The sequence below is a fragment of the Zonotrichia albicollis genome, chromosome 11, assembly GCF_047830755.1.
Source record: "Zonotrichia albicollis isolate bZonAlb1 chromosome 11, bZonAlb1.hap1, whole genome shotgun sequence".
Lineage (NCBI taxonomy): Eukaryota > Metazoa > Chordata > Aves > Passeriformes > Passerellidae > Zonotrichia > Zonotrichia albicollis.
The window spans coordinates 589,228-608,873 of record NC_133829.1 but is presented as its reverse complement, the minus strand read 5'-3'; the positions used below and the strand labels follow the sequence as shown (position 1 = coordinate 608,873).

General features: G+C 50.5%; 1 protein-coding gene across 2 annotated transcripts; it reads right to left on the bottom strand.

The window, feature by feature from the left end:
- Positions 1-1,123: 1,123 nt before the first annotated feature.
- Positions 1,124-19,278, bottom strand: GOLM2 (golgi membrane protein 2). 2 transcript variants are annotated; one of them, XM_074549061.1, is made up of 10 exons: positions 18,581-19,277; positions 12,979-13,033; positions 11,892-11,994; positions 10,765-10,855; positions 9,786-9,930; positions 9,480-9,560; positions 9,039-9,137; positions 8,264-8,437; positions 5,430-5,597; positions 1,124-2,332 (listed from the first exon to the last, which is right to left on the bottom strand). In XM_074549061.1, the coding sequence occupies exons 1-10, from the start codon at positions 18,905-18,907 to the stop codon at positions 2,259-2,261; spliced, it is 1,317 nt and encodes a 438-aa protein (XP_074405162.1). In that variant the 5' UTR covers positions 18,908-19,277; the 3' UTR covers positions 1,124-2,258. The 2 variants fall into 2 exon arrangements, with proteins under 2 accessions (XP_074405162.1, XP_074405163.1); XM_074549062.1 differs by lacking the exon at positions 5,430-5,597 and having other exon boundaries at positions 18,581-19,278.
- Positions 19,279-19,646: the final 368 nt, after the last annotated feature.

Genomic DNA, 19,646 nt, shown 5'->3' with positions numbered 1-19,646 from the left:
TGGCAAGATCCTGCCCATCAGTTTGGTTTTCCTCATTTTGAAATTAAAATGGGTTCACCAGTGATTGGTTGTTTTTGTGGGATCCATGTGACTTTGGGAAAGCTTTGGCAGAGTCTGCTCGCTGAAAACCTCCAAATCTGGGCAGCGAGGACTGGCTGGAGTAACTGGAGCTGTTTCTCTGGCGTTTCTGACACTGCCTGAACTCATCCCTCAGCCCTGGCAGTGGGATCTCAGCTCCCTGCTGTCTGAAATGCATTGCCACGTGGATCCCAAGGGCTCTGGAAGTGGAGCCTCGGGCCCAGCACTGGGTGTGCTGGTTGAAGCGTGGGCTGGCCGTGGTGGGCAGAGGCTTTGTTGGTTTCTGCTGTGGGGCTGCAGTGTGAGAGGCAGTTTGGTCGCAGTCTCGCTGGTGCTGAGGGAAGCAGCTGCTCGAGATCTGTCAGCGTTGTCGGTGCTGCATTGCCATGGCAACGGGAGCGCTGCACACAAACGGCACAGGGAGTCGGAGCAGCATTTCACAACAAACCGAGCTGCTCTGTGCTCACAGCCTGCACAGCCCGGCTGCAGGGGCACCTGTGAGCCCACCACTCTGCGGCTCCTGCTTGGACAGGGGCTCCACACCCCTCAGCGTCCTTGTGGCCTCCTGGACCCTCACCAGAGCCCCTTGTCCTTCCTGAGCTGGGGAGCCCAGGACTGAACACAATGCTCCAGGTGTGGCTGCACAAGGGTGAAGCAGAGTAATCGCTTTGACAGAAAAAGGAAAAAAAGAGAAAACATGGAATGCAAGAAAAAGAAAAGGCAGAGGAGAAGGAACATGGAGCAAGTGACCTTCAGCACAGGGGCCCAAAAGGGATGGTCCTGGTGATGGGCACGGAAGGGAAAAGCAGCTGAAGCTGTGAGTACACAATGGGCTCATGGCAACATTTCAGAAGTAGCTCTCTGTTTAGGGGTCTCCCAAGCTGTGCCATGTGATGCTGCACTACTTTGGAGAATGTGGGGTTCAGCTGGAACCAGGACACGGCGCTGAGCTGGAGTTCCACTTTTTAAATGCAGAAACTGGGGGGAATTTTATTTTGCCATTGACACTTGAAGTAATAATAAACTGTCTTAAAAACCCGTAAGATAATTGTACAAGCATTGAACTTTATTTAAGATGTTCACTGAGCTGCCAAGGAGCAAACCTGACCCATTACTTCAGCCCAGCACCAGAGCACAGGGATGAGTTCAATCACCCTCACCAGGGCCATCAGCCTGTGTCCTGGGGGAGCAGGGGGGACAATCCCCTTCATTCCCACCACTGCAGAGCGTTGGAATCATCCCCATCAATTCTGAGTGTGAATACAGAATACAGAAAAGGGTCTGACTTACAGGTCTGATGGAGGAAACCGAACCGTGGGATGTGCTGGGTGCTCAGGATCAGGGCATTGAACTGGAAATGAACTGGAGTGGCTGGAGCTGGGATGGACACTGGGACAGCAAACCAGCACCCACAGCGTGTTTACCTGGGCACAGGCTGGTCCTTCCATCCAGGGGCTGACACAGCTGCTGGAGATGTGTCTCTCTGACACACTTACCCTCTTTAACACAAGGATTTCCTACAAGCTGCAAATTATTTCTATCACCTTTTAAATCGAGCTATTAGTTGCACAGCTTTTTTGGGATGTATCGAATTATTCAAGTCCTACTACAGATTTGCAGCTCTAGCTATGAGATGTGGTCACTGCACAGGAGTTCAGTGGGATGTGGTGCTGGGTTGCAGTGAGGAAGGAGCAGTTACTGCACCATTCAGTTCCCAGTCCCTCTGACATGCCATTCTCACTGCTGTACAAGCCCCAGCACTCGGGAGCAGCAGCTCTGCCACACAGGTGGGACTGTAGAAAAGGAGGTCTTGGCTGTATGTGGCTTCCACAGTGGCTTTGTTACATCAGGTACAAACTGTACAAGTTCTCTGGGTTCCAAGTGTTCTACGTGGCAGAAACAGTTCAGCCTGTGTTTATAGACTGGGTTTAAGTGTAGAGATTATTACAGGTAAGGACCAGGCTGAGTAACCAGCTCCATGTAACAGCAAAGATGTGGGTTTAATACAACCTGCAACAGTACAAATATGTACATATGTACAGAGGGGGTCCTCTCCTCCTGCTGCTGAGCACTCTCGGCACTTGATCCTCAGCTTCCCTGGAAGCAGGAAACACTGGAGTAAAACAGGTCCAGTTCTGCAGCACCTCAGGGTCCTGGGTTGAGCTCTCTGTGCCCGGGGCCTACAGGACCCCCTCGCTGAGGCGGGACTTGCTGTAGTCCCCCAGGTCGTTCTGCAGGTCTCGCTCCTCGTCATCTGCAATTACACATTGCAATTAGATCGCAACTGAAATGCTCGGGTCAGATCTGATTTGGTATCACTGAGAAAACACCCAAGTGCAGTTCCCAGGACACGCTGCTAAAGGGCACAGCCCTGAGCTGGCCAGGGCAGTGACAGGATGTGTCCAGCCCAGCTGTGAGTGCTGCAGGGCAGCCCCAGCTCACAGACTGCCTGGCTGCAGACCCTGCAGCACTGCCACACCAGCTGCTGCCTCTGACACTGCCGATCAAGCTTTCAAACTCCCCCACTAAACCCTGCTCCAAGTGCCATGCCCACAGCTGACACCATTCACAGAGGGTGGGAACCTCAGGGACTAGCACAGGGAAGTCACTGGGACCCCCTCCTTACCAAGGGCCTCCCTCCCTCAAAAAGTGAAAAACCCTAAAACTTCCATTTGTTCCAACTCATAAGCTTTTCCTGCACCTCAGAGCTATTCATCAGGAAAGACTCTTGTTCACAGCAAAGGAAATCCAAGCTGAGCTCCCCCAGCTCCACCTGGAGCTCTGCACCCCTTCCCACCCAGCACCCCGGGAGCCAGGCAGGGGCCTGAGGGGCTGCTCCAGCAGCAAAAGGCTGGAGTTCACTGCATGACACAGGTTTGTTCCACAAGAAAGTGCCACCACAGCACCTGGATGTCCTGGAGTTACCCCCCTCCGCCATCCAGCCATCACTAACAGACACTGTAGAAGCTGCCACCTTCAAACATCCCCTTGCCCTTCAGCAGGTGCCTGAGGGCAGAGCCAGGCTGGTGCTGCCCTGCCCCAAGGAACATCACCCAAACTGGCTATTTCCCCTGGAAAATTTCAGTCTAAGCCTGCACATTCCTGGAGGCAAGAGAAGCCATGTGGAATCCAGTGGCTTTGCAGCACATGCCACAGGCTTTGCTCAGCCTGATGCAGACCCGGGTGATGTTTACCTGACAGTTTTTAGACAGAAATTCTCGTTTCTTTTTTCCCCTCCCTAAACAATTATAACCACCCTCCCTTCAACCCCCCATTCTGCCCTCTCCTGCCCTGCAGACAAATCAGTATAGCCACTCTTTCTGGAATACTGCCCTAGAAGCTCCACCAGCCACACTCAAATCACAGCTCAAGCCAACACGACAAGTTATTGAGGAACAACAGAACAAAGCTTGGGAAATGTGGTTTGAGGTAGAAACACATCTGTTCAAATGATCCCACAGGAAGAAGCTTTCAGAAGTCACCCTATAACCCTAGCTCTTAATCCAGTCTGTCTATACAGAGACAAAGAGGGGTTCATCAGCAGAAGGACCTTCCCCAAGTTCAAATCCCAAGCCACCAGAGCAGGGACCTTGCAGGGACCCCACCTGGAATGGAAATGTTTGATGGGGTCACTGTCAGTCAGAGCTCTGTTCTTCCAAACACCACTCACACTGCAAGTTACACAAGCCCAGTCTCTGGGGTTTCACATTTTCCCACCATTTAGAGCTGTATCACACCCACCCTTTCCAAAGAGGCACTGGGGAATGCTGTCCCTGTCAGTGCAGCTGTTCAATCCCTGCTGCCTGAGCCACCAGCTCCCCCTCAAGACCCCACAGCCAGGTACTCACTGATGGAGCAGCACAGAGCTCTGTGGGATGGGGACAGGGAAGTGGCAGTCACCCATGGTCTGGCTCTGCTCCCAAGGAACAAGGGACAGGACAGGAGGGAATGGCCTCAGGTTGTGCCAGGGGAGGCTCAGGTTGGATACTGGAACACTCCTTCACAGCAAGGGCTGTCCAGAGCACCTCCACTGAGCGAGGCGGATGGCACCAGCAGCACAGCCTCAGCTGCAGCCACAACCTCCACAGCTGCATCCTGAAGCCCAGGTCAGGAACTCCTGCAGCGAGGAGCTGGGCAGGACCCACTGAGGGCTCAGGGACACACAGGAGACCCTGCACTCCCTGCCCACAGCGCCCAGCATGGCTCCCATGGAAAGTGCCATGGCAAGGGACACCTGCTACTGGAGCAGGCTGCTCTGCATGCCCCTGTGCCCAGCTGCCAGCCCAGGGACCACCTGCCAGACACACAAACCCCCTGTGAGTCCTGAGCACGAGGGGCACGCAGCAGCCTGCAGCTGGAGCAGCAGGCACTGCAGTCCATTGATAAGGTAATCAATTGGCACAGGTTCTGGTCCATCCCATTCCTTCTTGTGCACGAGTTTCAAACTGCCAGCCCAGCCCAGCCCAGCCTGCTGACACTGCACTCAGCTGCATGCTCACACAGTCAGCTGCTCTCTACTGGCTTTGCCCATTCACTTTGCCTAGATGCCAGTTAAATACAGTGCCTGAAAAACCTCCAGCTAAAAACTTATTAACTTATATAACTTATATTATGAGGGTCAAAATTGGAGGGCCTGCAGGATTTTTGTCCTATTTCCTATTTTTCCCCCCTCTTTATTTTACACTTCCATTTAACTGGAAATACTCTCTGTTTACCCAACATCCTCACCCTGCAGACATGCAGGCCTGTCCCAAATATCCCCCAAGAGTGGATGGAGAAGGCAGACAAGGCAGGCAGAGGCAAGCGAGGGAGGCGATGCAGGAGCTGCATGCAGGGCAGGGAATGGCCATGCACACACAGGTGTTAGGCAGCACTGGATGAGGAGCTCCAGGGTGGGTTAGCAGAACACCACAAGCCTGTTGAATCTGTGTATAATGCACAAAGTGACACCTGGAATCACCACCTGAGGCCTCACTGCACACCAGCTCCAGGCAGGTGTGACAAGAGCAGGAATCAAACCACTTCATTCCTCTATTTGACAATTTAACAATGTCAAGGCCCAAAGCCCTCCCAGCCAGAGACCAGAGCTGGGGGTTTGGGTAAAACCATGTCTGGAATTTGGACTCTTGCTTTTCCTAGCAGGAGCTATAGACAACTGCAGTGAGATGCCAAAACCCTCTCTCTCACGACTTGCATTGCTGCTGTCCCACAGAGAGCGAGACCAAATTTCAAGCTTGTTTTTTCTGTCTGAGCAATTTGTGATCAGCTAAACCAGAGAGGCTTTACACAAATTCAACAAGTAACTCAGCATGGATTTATCACAATGGGATGGAGGTAAGGCCCAAGCTCACCTTGGACGTCTTCTTCTCCACCATCACCATCCTCTTCCTCATTGTAAGCCAGCTCGGCCTGTTTGTCTGCCTCATACTCACCCACGTTCCCATCATCCCCATTATAATCTGCCAGTTTAGAACCCTGCTGCGGGTCCACAGGGGATTCATTCTCATCAAAGAACCGGCCTGTGGAGTAGGAAAGGAGTGAGTCAGCAGCAGAGAGGAAAGAAACAGGGAGATCCTACACGAGAGCAGATCGCAGGGGAGGCAGTGGGGTCTGTGGCAGATCCAGCTGGAGAGAAAGGGGGGAGAGGGGAGAGGGCTGGGGCAGGGCTTGAACAAGGCTCCTGGAGCACCTCAGTGCAGGTGACACCTCTGTGTGACCCTCGTGACACCTGACTGTCCCACACTCCTCCCTCCACAGGAAGGGCTGAGTGAGCACCAAACAGCTCCACCTTGGATTGCCCACAGGCACCAACACAAGAATCCTCAAAAAGCACAAGAGCTCTCACTCTTGGAAGGGTCAGAAGCCAATTTGCTGAGGCCTGGCACTTTGCACACCCTGGAGCCAGCCAGTGCTGCCCTGGTGCCCTGCAGAGGGTGCCCTGCTGGCACGGGAGGGAGCCCAGCACAGGCCTGCCCTCACTGCCCGGCTTGGAAACTCTAGCTGGCTTTACACTCTGCCTCCCTAGCAAGCTGTGACCGCTTCCAAAATGCCCCAAATCCAGTATTTTCGTCTCCCAACAAAAATTTAAGAGTGGTTTCAGATCCTGAAACAATGCACAAGAAAAACAGGAATCAGCTGGAAATACAGAACGAGCAGGCAATCAGCCAGGCACACGGTGAGAGATTACTGGTGAGATGTCAGCTCAGAGCTGCTGTTTAATGGGATACAGGGAGATCTCCTCCAGCCCAGTGCTGAGGGGAAGCAGCTCTGAGTCTGCAGATGTCACTGGTCTGGAAGACTCTGTGTAAATGGGAAAGATGGGAATAAAGTGTGATACAATTCCTGCACACTGGGCACCAAGGCTGCCAGGGCAGGTGATGATTCCCAGTGCAAGAACTAATGGAGAAGTAAAACTGGAGCATGATTTCAACATCAGGCTTAAAAATGGACAGATGTAGAAGTAAAATTATTCCCTAGAATAAGGTGTATGTAAAAACTAGGACAGAAGCAGTACCATCCTGCTTCTCTGTATGGGGAAAAGCAGCAGAATCACACCTAGCACACCTCAAATGTACAGGAGCACCAGTTTCAGGTATTGTCATAAAACAAGCAAGAAAAACACCCACAATCTGTTTAGAAATCCAAAGTTCCATACATTATTCATTGCCTGTTCATGTCTAATGGAGTGATCCTGTTGGTATTTTTGACACTGCATTATATACAAAACCCAGGTAGGACAGTGGGATTTGCTCATGTTAAACCCAAACTGAGCCATGGAAGACAAGGGCATGTACCCAACTTCCAGCAAAACCAGCCCGTGGGTAGCCAGAGACACTGTGACAAATGAATTGAAGTTGACAGAAGGAAAGGTTGGAGCTGATGAAGAGATCCCAGGAAAGGCAGCAGGCCCACAAGGGCTACAGACTGAGCTCAGGGAGCACAGTCAGGGTGGTGAGCCCCTCCAGTGCCACCCCGGCCATGGCAGGGACACCTCCCACTGCCCCAGGCTGCTCCAAGCCCCGTCCAGCCTGGCCTTGGGCACTGCCAGGAATCCAGGGGCAGCCACAGCTGCTCTGGGAATTCTATCCCAGCCCCTGTCACCCTTCCCAATCTCCCACCCATCCCTGCCCTGTGCCTGTCCCTCCATGCCTTGTCCCAGTCCCTGTCCAGCTCTCCTGGAGCCCCTTCAGGCACCCTAAGGTCTCCCCAGGCTCTTCTCTCCCCCAGGCTGACCGGTCCCACTCTGCACCCTCTGCTTCACAGCCCTCAGTCACCAACACCAGCCAGGCACCTGCCCACGGTGGGAGCAGCAGGGCTGGGCCACAGCTGGGCCACAGCTGGGCTCCTCCATACCAGGGGTGAGTTTGTCACCAATGGACCTCTCTGAGCATCAGGACAGACCCTTACACAAACCTGGATCAGCGATTTCCTTCCATGATAAAATCTCTCCCTCATGGCACTGTTAAAGGCTACAACCAGAGTTATTCCGAAGAGAAGAGACTAAGTGGGCACAATTCCTGACCCGCAGGTACCCCCTCCCAGCCCACAATGGAGACATTTCCTTCCCAGCTCCAACTACCCCCAGCATTTCATCCATGACCAGGGAAGAGAGACAACCATTAACAAACCCAACCACTGAAATGAGAAGTTCTCACTCCAGAAGTTTCTTCCAGAAGCTGCTTTCATAAAATAAGGAGCCTTGCACACCTCAGGATACACAGAATGGAAGCCAGGCCTGCCCAGGTTCTGTGACAATTTGTAATACACTTGTCCCTGCTCCATCACAAAGTTCTATGAGTGATATTAAAACAACCAAACTTTTCTCAGTTTTGACCAAACTCCTAGAATATTGTCCAAGAAGTGTACTGAAGTCAAGTAATAAAGTGAGTAAATCAGCATCCTGCATCTATCAAAGTTCTGACTTAAACAATTTAACCATGCAGTAATTTCCAAAAACATCTTAAATTCTGATATGGAAATGATCTTTTTAAATAACTGAATGTACATGTGAAAAACATCACATTAAAGCCTACCCTTTACTCAGGAACACATTATATTCCTTCTCAGACTCCCTCTCTGAAGCCACCCTCTGCAATAGTCCCCATTTTCCACACAGATACTTACACAGATAAAAAATGAAGGGATTTTTTTAATATACTGAAGTGTGTGATATTGGCCAACTTACTTTGCTTAATCTTCTGCAAGTCACTAACTCGGCTCTTTGGGATTTTTATCTGGTCTGGCTCAACCTTGTGCTCCTTCTGGGTGTCCACATTTTCTTCAAAATTCAAGTGCTGGAGAGAATTTGGAGGGATCTGCTTGGCAATGTCAGCGTTTCCATCACTGTCACTGGGCAAACCTACAACGGTGAAATGGGAAGTTACGCTCAGAATTTCAGCAGGACAGGACTGGAACAAGCCACCTGCAGTGCAGGCATCACCTGATCTTCTCTGACCTTCAAGCGACTTATCAAACACGGAGTTTATTTTCTCTGGGTTTGTCTCTCTTCTAACTGCAATTCCCCCAAACCCTGTCACTGCAGGACTTTAAGTTCTCATGCCCTAAACCTTCTCCATGTCACCCTCAAGTGAGCCGTTCCCAGGGACAGGAGGACACTGAGCAGGCAACAGGAAAATCTGGTTGTGGCTACCAAGAGATCAACAACCAACCCCTGAGGGGCTGGTGCAGCCCTAATCAGTACCCTGAGGAGGAACACGCATTTCAGTTACTCTGTCCACTTGAAGCACTTATCTTTCAAACTTCTAACTCAAATTTAGGTGTGATTGGTCAAAAGGCTCAGAAATTATTGGTTTGGAGGATACAAGAAGAGATCATACAATAGCAGCCCAAGTACCTCAGCCAGGTGAAAACACAGGCTTGGATCCTGCAGAAATTTATGCTTGGTTTTCTTCTTGTAACCAAAATACTGCCCCCCCCTCACCTGCTCACAGGAATTTTACCTGGTGCCAGGTTTGGAGCATGGGGCTGTTCAGTTGGAAGATTGATAGCAGGCTGATGACCTTCACTTTTAGGAGCTGAAATAAGTGGCCTCTTTAAAGCTAAAACAGAACACAGGGACAAAAGTATTAATGTGAAACAAACACACTATTTACCTGGTCTTGCTCTAACAATCCTGTAAACTTATTTTTTTTTTTATATAATTTTATAAATGAAAATATAAAAGGTAAAATTTCAGGAGGGGCATTATCCAAAACATTCCATTTTGAGAATTCAAACCTCTAAGGCACAGTAGAAATGATCTGATTTTACACCCCACTTGAATTTTATTACCACAGAGAGATTTTAAAAGCCTGCACTCACTGTGAACCACATGGTGTTCACACACAACATCTACATCACCAAGACCCAAATGTGAAAGAATGAAGAGTATTTCTCCTCACCAGTGGGAGTATCTTCAGCTTTAGCAGGGTCATTATCTTCTATTTCAGGCATGCCTGCATCTCCTCCTGGTTTGATTTTCTCTGCAAGACAAGAAAAGGATATTCTGCCTTACTAACCCTTCAGTCTGAAACGTGAATTTCCCTCTTGTGGAAAGCTCTAATTTAGAACAATCACTGCAGCTAATCAATGTACCTGAGCCAAACAATTCCTCCTTCTGCTTCAGAGAAATGCACAGTCTGGAGGCTGGCAAAGGATGCAACCCAACTGGCCCATTCTCTATCACAAATGCCCAAAAAAGGAAATACCTTTGCCATTTGCAACATGTTCTGAAGGCTCCTCATTCTTCACAATGTCTTTATCTTCCACCTCTGCAACGGTCTCAGGGATTGCCTGGTCACCATTGCTGGGGCTGACTGCAGTGTCTTTACTAGACTGAACTTTTTGTGTGGCCTGTTAGAAAAAATAGGGAGACAACATCAAACACTTCCCTGGAGATTACAAAATAAACATCCTCAAATTGAAGATTCATTTGGGTCAGCAAAACTGCATTTACGAATTCAGTGATCACCAAAGAGCAGAGCACTCTATGCACAAAGCTGGACCCTGCAAACACAACTGAACAGAAAATGTTCATCACAGCACAGCTGCAGGACATTTCTACTGCCATACACAGGTGTTAAGCACAACAAAAACAGGTTAAGGTAAGCCTTAAGCCTCAGGTCAGAGCCTTGAAACAATTCTAGACTGTGAGAGAAGATGTGACAAGCTTGCTCTCAGTCTGCCCTATTATTTGAGATGTTTATAGATGAAGTAAGGAAACAAAATTTTAAGCATCTGTTTGCAGGAAAGAGGCCCAACTTCTACTGGCTTGATGTAATCACACCCTCGATACCATTCCAGCACCATCACAATTTGCATCACATTAGCACCTGAGGCCTCAGCAGAGCTCAGGCTCCCTCTGCAGCAACCTGGGCAAGGCTGTGAGAACACAGATCCCACCCTGGAGAGCTGAACAGAGATATCCATGTTACAGGCAACAACTGAAATCCTCAGCAGTGACATCATGGAGCAAGGCTGGAGCACAGCAAAGAATTTGGCCTCAGCTTCCAGCTCAGTCCACTGGGTGACACAGCAGGCAGATTTCTTGCACTAACACCCACTGAGGGCTGCTCAGGGGGATCCTGAACACAAAGTTAGGGAAGAAATGTCCCAGGCCTCAACATCTCTGAGGCAAACAGCAGGCTCTGGGCTCTTCTCACTCAACACAAACTTTTTTGGCATTACCTTTTGTTCCCGAGCAATTTGGTCCATTAATTTCTTGATATTCTCTTCATGCTGCAGTCTCATTTCCTTGATCTGCTGCCCACACTGCAGGCTTGAGGAGAAACACACCATTAGTTACACTTCATTTGTTGGAGCTGCTCTCCCACAAATAAAATAAGGGTAAAAATATGAAGCGGCACAAAAAGCCAAACCTGAGCTATGACTAGAATAGTCTGTCCAAGAAGCCTGGTCCTGGCATGTATATGGAGTGGGAATGGACTGAATACAGTAAGCAAGCAGAGCTGGAAAAAAGTAGGCACAGAGCCGAGAAAACAGTAAAATAAAGAGAATGGCCTTGAATAGACTTCCTCCAGGAGCTGGAATGCAACCAAAAGGTCAAGCTGCACAGTTAATCTGTCCACAAATATTAATTCCGCTGGGAAAGCAACGTGTCTCCCCTGGCTGTCAACAGAGAAGGTGCACGAGTGCCACTATCAGTTACTGCTCCCAACTCAAATAACACCATCTGAATACACAGCCAGCTGCCCCAACTTCCCCAGCAAGCCACAACATCAGCCCAGTCACCAAAACTCCCATGTCCCACAAACTCTCAGCATAGCACAGAACTTTATGAGTGTAAAAGTTTCCAACACTTTCTCAAGAGTCAAATCTTCCTCACTCCTCAGAGCAGGAGTAGTTGTTCTCCCTGTTTCTCTATCATCAACTGAAAGGGCTGAAGTCAACTTAAAATTTCAATCTACACAAGGTGCTTTCAGCTTCAGCTGAAACAAATGAAACTACACTGCTAGAAAGGCAGCAATTAGCAATGCTGGTGACACAGGACTGTGTCCTTTAGACTCCTTCATGTGTTAATGAGCTAAATCTCCATGTCATAAAAAATACATTGACTTAAAAATGCAGAACGATTCCACTAAGTCAAGATTCTCCTTAGCTCCTATCTCACGCTGGGGGAAGGACTACAACATCACAAAGAACTTGAAAGTCAAACCTTCAGCTCAGGTGCATCACCAAATGAGCACACTGGTGTTTGACGATTAGCAGACACGAGACTAATTAGCACTTTTTAGTAAATACAGGTCCCACTCACACACACCAGGCTGCAGCTGCCAACACTCCTGAGGACATACCTGTCATACTCCAGCCTCCTTGTCAGGTACGTGTTGTTCTTCTTGTACTCGTGCAGCTGATCTTCCTGCCGGATGAACTCCTGCCGCAACTCTGCCAGTTGTTCTGCGCCGAAAGAGCAAAACCACCATGAATACAGAAAGATAAGAAAAAATGTCCCGTGGCAGACAGCATTTCCAATATTGCTAACTAAGTAACACATTGCTCAAGTTTCAAGTCTAGACATACTTTAAAGGTTCTTAAACCAATTTGAAGAAGATGCCACTTTACTCATGTGTCCCAGATGGCAGCATGAATTAGAGACAAATTCTTCTGATACTATGCCCATCTCCCTAAGTGTTTCTGCACCTTTGCATTCAGAAACCTTGCACAACGCTATTTCCCTTATCTGCTGGACATGTCCATAATTTCCTGAATGGCTCTGTCACTGAGTAACACAGAAGTGCTGCCAAGTTGCTCCAGGCAGGATGCTCAAACACCGTTTGTGGCAGTGAGTGTACAAAAGGAGGCACCCTTCTGCTACCCGTAAAGTCAACACACATTTCCCATCTTCACAACTGCTCTAGAAGCTCTCCCTGCTCCTCAGGCTAGGAATAACGAAGCTCCCTACTATTTGAAGCTGCAGCTACATGGATACAGGCAGAGCCCATGTGTGTTGTGTGCAGGCATGTTCAGATGTGATCACGTTCTGGCTCACTCTGAAGTGCTCTGAATAGAGCAACACCCCAGGCATTATAATCATGCCTGCACAGAACTGCAGAGATGTGTCCTGGACCCTTTCTAACCTGGCATAACAATCACAGTGTTTCTGATCAAACTCTACTAAACTGCATGTTTGGCCATGAAAATGATTCTACTGTCTTGCAACTCAGCAGTGCCAACACACATGCTTTCTGCAGCAAGGTGAGAGCCAGCTCTGCACTTACCCACACCAGGTAACAAACACAGTGAGATTTCCCATTATGAGAAATGTGAAATTATGAGTTCCAGCATCACCAGATCCTTCATTCATACTGCATTCTGCAGCACCTGGGCAGCTAAAATGCACAACTTCAGCCTGCCAAGTGAGTCTGGCCATACATCCCTCACCCTTTAGCCGATGTATGTCTGCCATCTGATACGAGATGTTGTTCTGCAGCTTCATCTGGAAGGAAGAAAAGGATTAATAAATACAGGTGACCAGCAGGCTGGGGAGGGTTTGGGCTGTGAAGACTCAGGTGTGTCTGTTTGCTTGGTGAAGCAACGTATGGACAGGATTATCAGAGTGACGTGCACAAAGTTCCTGTAAATCTGAGAAATGTGTATTTAGTGAGTGTAAGTGACATCACCAAACTAAACACTGTGTTCAGGCTTTGCTAACAAAGGCTTAAATTTTAATTCCAGAACATATTTATATAAAAAAAACTAGATTGTCTCAACTAAAATAAACATGCTGCATCCTGATATTGCAAGGAGGACAGTAAACAGCCAATGTCAAAGCACAGGTGGATAAAAATAAATACAGCATTAACAGCAAAACCAATTGTTACCTAAGATATATAATAGAATTGTTATATTTAAATAGCTCTTTTATATGCTGCTATCTAACATCCTCATACATTTTATTTTGAGAGAGAATCTCACACCAGTAAACAACAACAGCTTTTAATTTGGCATTTTTAGTAAGGAAAAAAATAGTTACAATAAGTAAGAAATGCACCTACACAAAGTCCTGAAGTAAAGATGCTTTGTTTTGTCATTACATAAAGACAAAAACCAGCAGGAACAAAGAGAAAGATGAATGTGTGGAATATTCTGAGAAAGCAGGTAAAAACCCCTGCCTGCCCTCAGGCCCCTCGGGTGCTGTGGCTGTTTTTGTTGCAGTTTCACAGTGACACAAAGGGCAGCTGCAGGAAGGTGCTGAGCAGGGCTGTCACGCGTGGGTGACAAGGTCAGCATCACCTCTGGGAACAGCACACTGCAGTGCCAGCCCAGCCCCTTGGCCAGGGCATGGTGGGACACACAGGGGGACACACCAGGACACGGGGCTGTTTCAGTTCCCCCCACAGTCCCTCAAGTGTCCGTGTCAGTCACCTCCGTTTCCTGCCAAAAAACCCCAAAACACACCTGCCCTGTCTTTAGGACTCCCTCCCTGCACCTGAGCCTTCCCTTTTATCAAATTCTTCATTCTGTGTTTCCCATTGTGGCCTTGTTGTTACGAAAGCACTCTGAGCAGGCTGACCCCTCTGTCCCGTGTGGGTATGATCAGGCATCGCTGCCTCGGCCCTGCGGCCATGCAGGAACTGCAGCGATGGTGCTCTCCTGCAGCACAGCACACATGAACACCCCACAGCTCTGGGCACGCAGCAGAGGCTCCAAGGGCAGCAGAGCTTTTGTGCCAGCCTGCAGGATCCTGGCTGACCCTGCCTCAGCCCTGGAGCACAGGCAAATCCTGACCCATGCCCAAAACCAAAGCCAAGAGGGCTCTAGGGCCTGGAGAGGCACCACCACGGCTCCCACCTATCACAGGACACAGCACTGCTTCACCCAGGGCTTTTCCCAAAAAAGAAAGCAAGCAGAACAGGACAATTCTAGGCACAGAGCAGAAAAATTAGTAAAATAAACAAAAGAGCCTTGAACATATTTCCTCCAAAGCCTGGAACATAACTGAAAAGTCCAGCTCCACAGTTAATCTGTCAGCATTTATTAATTCCACCAGGAATGTGATCTTTAGGTAACCTGAGCCCTCTGACCACAGTGCTCTGAAAGAGGGACAAAATTACTCCCCAAAGGAACACTTTGGAGCGCCCTGGCAATGTCAGAGCCACGTTTGTCTCATGCTCTGCCCACCGAGGCATACAAGGCCCCCTCACAGGATGCACAAAGCAACATCTCAGCAGGGCCAGCCTTGTAGAGCTGCACTTCAAACGCACAACTGGCCCTGCAGTGGGGACACACAGGGAAGCAGAAGACACAAGTCACCACCCTCCATCCACTGGGCACCCACTGTGCCAGCTGCCCCTCCAACGGGACAGGGGAGCAGGTGCACCCAGTGATTTGTTGTGTGAATGAACAAGTGTCTCCCCCTCTTGCAAAGCTACAGGCAATAATCATATTTTCCTGTATTCCACTCGAATGCAGTTATTCCCCAGAACCCAATAAATCTGTGAGCAAAGGAGATCCTGGGAAGTAGCAGGGCCTATTTTCAGACCCTCATCTATGAGAATCCCTCACACACAAACCCTTCCCACTGGCTCCTGCTGATCCCATAACCATGTGCCTGGCTGGGGGAGGGCTGCTGTCTGTGAGCAGGAGCTGCATGGAAATGTGCAGCACTTTTATCACACAGTCTTTCCTTTTGGTGATTTTGAGTTTCAGAGAAAAGTGACAGAATTTATATCCAAACCCGCTCAGCTGACAGCAAATGTCCCTCATCTGAAGGACAGAAAAGGAGGAAGCTTTTTTATGATTCATGGGATCTGTTCCACCTACACATGCAAAACCCACAATCCATGAGCCGTGGCGCAGGTCCAGCTCTTCCTGGGCCCCATCCTCCTTTGGTCTGGACCTGTTTGTATTGCTGAGCTCTCAGGGGCTCCTCAGGGCCTTTCCAAGCACTTGGGATGGAGAAAAGAAACCCTCTGCAGCCCAATGAGCCCTGCACAGGAAAAAAACCCACCAGAAATCCCATGCATGGTCATGTGGCAACCCTCCAGTGGATCCTGAGCTGTGAATCTTGCGGTGTAACAACTCCACATTGCTGCTGTCAAGCTACAGCTTTGCAAACTGGGGAGTTACCAAGTTTTGGCAACAAAGAGCAGAGCCAGCTGCTGCTGGGGATGTTTGACTAAACAGCTCATCCCAAGCATTTCTGGGCAGCAGGTAAGGGCAGGGCAGTGTTGCAGAGCTGCCAGGGCCAGCAGCAGGCAGGGAATGAGAGGTGCTCCATGCACTGGGCGCCTGCCACCTGGAAGCTCTCCACCACAGCCTCCTGCCAGTCCCACGGCAGCATGCTCACAGCAAATGGATGTGCTAAGCCATGGAGAAACCCCAAACCCAACGGCATGCTGCCAAAAACCCATGGAATTCCCAGGGAGCTGCTGCTACCTGAGCATGCAGCACCTGCCCAACTCCAAGGTAGGCACTACCCCTGCTCGCCTCTCACAGGGCGCTTCAAAAGAGACCTCCTTGTTTGTTCCACGCCCAACAGACCCTCAGGAGCTCACCGCAGGAGGGCAGAATTCCCAAAAATTCATGTTTTCCTTTTCTTTTTAAACACAAGACACACTCCCATATTTGCTCCCAAAAGCAAACACCACCCTGGCGCAGTGTGATGGGCTCGCTCCACAAGCAGGGGACACAGGGGACAGCCAAGGGTTTGGCCTTGACTCCAGAAATCCCTGAGCCAAGAGCAGGCTGCTGCAGAAAGCAGGGCTGCCTCAGCACTGGGAAAGGCACTTGATTTATGTGACCACAAGGCAAAGAACCTCAGCTGAGGACAAAGGAGCACAAAGCACAACTGACGCTGAGACTCTTCAAATGAGTTTTCCTTAAAATGAGCCTGACTTTGTTGTGATCACTTGATACCAATGCTGGGGTTTTATTTCAGCTCCTGCATTTCACAAACAGATTAAGATCACAGGTAATGAGCAGTTGGGTCAGACAGACTTGCTAAATTCTGTTTTGAGAGGGAAAAAATGATTATTCAAGCCTTTTTTGGTCAGACACTTTACATCTACTATTGTTTCCTTGCGACACACTTTCATTCTCTAAAACAAAGCTTTACTCTCTACTCTCACAGAAGCAGTAGTCCTTAAAAAAAGTCATTTAAAGGTTTTTAGGAAAACAATAAACACTGTTGCCACTGAGAAAAGACAGTGGCTTACATGGGAGGAAAAAAGGCCAGCAACTGGTTTTTGATAAAACCCTGCTCTTCTGGCCTCTTAGGGCACTCTGAACATTTTGAACACAAGAGAGAGGATGTTCAAAAGCTACGAGCTCACACGGCCTTAGCTGGCAGCTTCTGGAACAAAGGAGGAAGACTCACGGCACACGCTGCAGGCAATTAACACCAAATTTAATTTGGCAGGGGTACTGGGCAGGTTCCTCTGGCTGCCCTCTGGCCCTGCCCTGCGCAGTGCCACACTCAGAGTGTCCAAAGCCCGGGCAGAGGGTGGGCAGGCAGGGGCAGCCAGCAGTAGTTGCTCCTGCCCCTGGCTCCAGTAAGCAGCGCTGCATCTACATCTCCTGCCCCAGTGTCCTACAGGAACACATCACATTATCCACAATAATACCAACTCCTTCATTAAAAGCCCCCCTTGTCATGCAGCCCAGTAACTGATCCCAGAATCCCTGAGGCTGGAAAAGCCCTCCCAGACCATCCAGCCCAACTTGTGCCCGATCCCCACCCTGTCACTGCCCAGCCACATCCAGGAATTCCCTGCACACCTCCAGCGATGGGGACTCCAAACCTCCCTGGGCAGTTCCAGTGCCTGACCAACCCTTCCAGGAAGAAATCCTTCCTGAACTGTGCCTGACAGCTTACCTGAATCCTGCCAGGGCAGTTTTACACCCACAGGCAGTGACACTAACACACCAAACAAGCTGACTGCCCTTTTGCAGACAGAAAGGAAAGTATCTTGGCTGAACCCCAACTGCTTCAGAATCACTGAATCACTGAGGTTGGAAAACACCTTTAAGATCATGGAGTCCATGTCACATTCAACTGGAATTTTCATTGCAATCTAAGGAAAATAAAAATTAAAAATATGCTTGCTGAACAACCAAAGGGCTTAGTTTCAATGGCTCAGTAGGAAACATTAATACAAACTTAATCAGTTTAAGGGAGTCCAACTGTAGAACGTGATGTGTACATATTCGGATTTTTCTGTGACAACTCAATACATTTCCTGAGGCTGTTCATCCAATGTGCAATAAGAAAGGGCCAGAAAACAAACCTAGCCAGCACGAACCCTGGAGAGTGTGGCATTTCCATAAATCCCACTGTGAGAACAGTTTTCAATGGGCAGAGAGATGACCTGCATGCAAATACACCCCACACACCCCCTGAGCAGGACTTGCGTGCTGAGCCCCGTGAACTTCCCCGTTCAGGACGGTTATGAAAGCACAACAGCGAAAGTTGAACCATTCACTCATCTTCCACAACAAAAGAAATCCCCAGGCCAGCCCCACTGAAAGGGCAAGCTGAATTTTCAATGAGCTTGGCTTCTCCAAGCCAAGGAAAATGACACGTTAGTCAGCAGCAGGCTTGTTTGGATTTTTTTTCCCTCAAGTACACGCTGGCAGCATAAAAATCAGAGTGTGCTGTACCAGGCATTCCAAGAGGCAAGCTCAGGGTGCTACTGAACACTACACTGCTTTCATTTCCCTTGAAATACAGTTTTTGCGTCGGGGTTCTGGAATGATCACAAAAGATCAAACATTCTCAGCAGAGACAGAAAGCTAAAAAACAATAAGTAAATTTGAAACAGCCGTCTGGAAAGGAGCGATCTCTCGGGATTTTCATTGTTCACAGGACATCTCCAGCTCTTTTGGGGGACGTTTGCAGAAAACAGAGAGCTCTGCAGCTGTCCCAGCGCCACCAAACCCGAGCCTCGGGGCTCGGTTCAGCGCCGGGCTGCAGAGGTTGCGGGGACACCTTGGGCAAGCACGGTCCGGCAGTGCCCGGGGCTGAGCCGCCCCCTGCCCTTACCTTGCCGTCCTCGCAGCGCTTCACCTGGCCGTCCCTGGCCTGCAGCTGGCTGCTCAGGTGGGTGTAGTCCGCCTCCTTCTGCTCCAGCTGCTTCCTGTGCGAGTCCACCTTGCCCAGCAGGTCCGAGTTGCGGCGCTCCAGGCGGCCCCGCGCCACCTCGGTGCGCTGGGCCTGGCTCTGCAGCTCGGCCAGCTCCTCCCGCAGCAGGGCCTGCCGCGACGCCGCGTTCCAGCAGTGGAAGGCGAGCACGGCGATCACGGCCAGCAGCGCCACGAGCACCAGCGAGGGCAGGCGCCCGCCCCGGCGGTTCGCCCCGAACCCCACCATGGGGCAGGCCGCGGGCGGGGGCTTCAGGCGCGGCGGGGAAGGCGCTCAGGAGCCCTGAGCGTGCGGGGGATGTGAGGGGAAGGGGATATCCTGAGGGTGGAAAGAGGGAATGGCCGGGGGGAACTGGGGGGTCCGCGGGGAGGGGGGTGAGGTGGGGGGGTGAAGAAGGGAAGAGGCCCTGAGGGCAGCGGGCTCGGGGAGCTCGGAGAGAACGGCGGGAGCGAAGAGCCCGAGGGGAGCGGGCGCTGGCCGGTAGGGCTGTGCCGGTGCCGGTCCAGTCGAGCCGCCGCCGCCGGGCCGTGCGGGACCGACCGGCCGAGCCGCCACCGCGGCGCCCCGCCCGCCGCCCGCCCCTTGCGGCTCTCGCGAGAGGAGCCCGCGGAGCGCTCGCGAGAGCCGGGCCCGCCTGCCCTGAGGCGGCGTGTGCCGGGCGGTGGCGTGGTTGGATGGTCAGCGTGGCGGGGGCACGCTAAAGGACGTTAAAAACCTGTCCGTGTCACACCGTGCCGTGCGCGGGGAAACGCTAAAGGACATTTAAAACTTTCCCGTGTCACACCATGCTGTGCGCGGGGAAACGTTTCACAGTCACAGCCCCGATGTCCAGCCTGGCCTTGGGCACTGCCAGCGATCCAGGGGCAGCCACAGCTGCTCTGGGCACCTGTGCCAGGGCCTGCCCACCCTCTCCGGGAAAAATCCCTGCCCAGCATCACATTCATCCCTGCCCTCTGGCAGTGGGAAG

Coding starts and splice junctions, on each gene's coding strand:
- GOLM2 (XM_074549061.1), bottom strand. CDS start 18,907: ATGGTGGGGTTCGGGGCGAACCGCCGGGGCGGGCGCCTGCCCTCGCTG. Junction 5,598..8,263: donor CTTGCAGAAGATTAAGCAAA/GTAAGTTGGCCA, acceptor CCTACTCCACAG/GCCGGTTCTTTGATGAGAAT. Junction 2,333..5,429: donor TGGAGAAGAAGACGTCCAAG/GTGAGCTTGGGC, acceptor GTGTAATTGCAG/ATGACGAGGAGCGAGACCTG.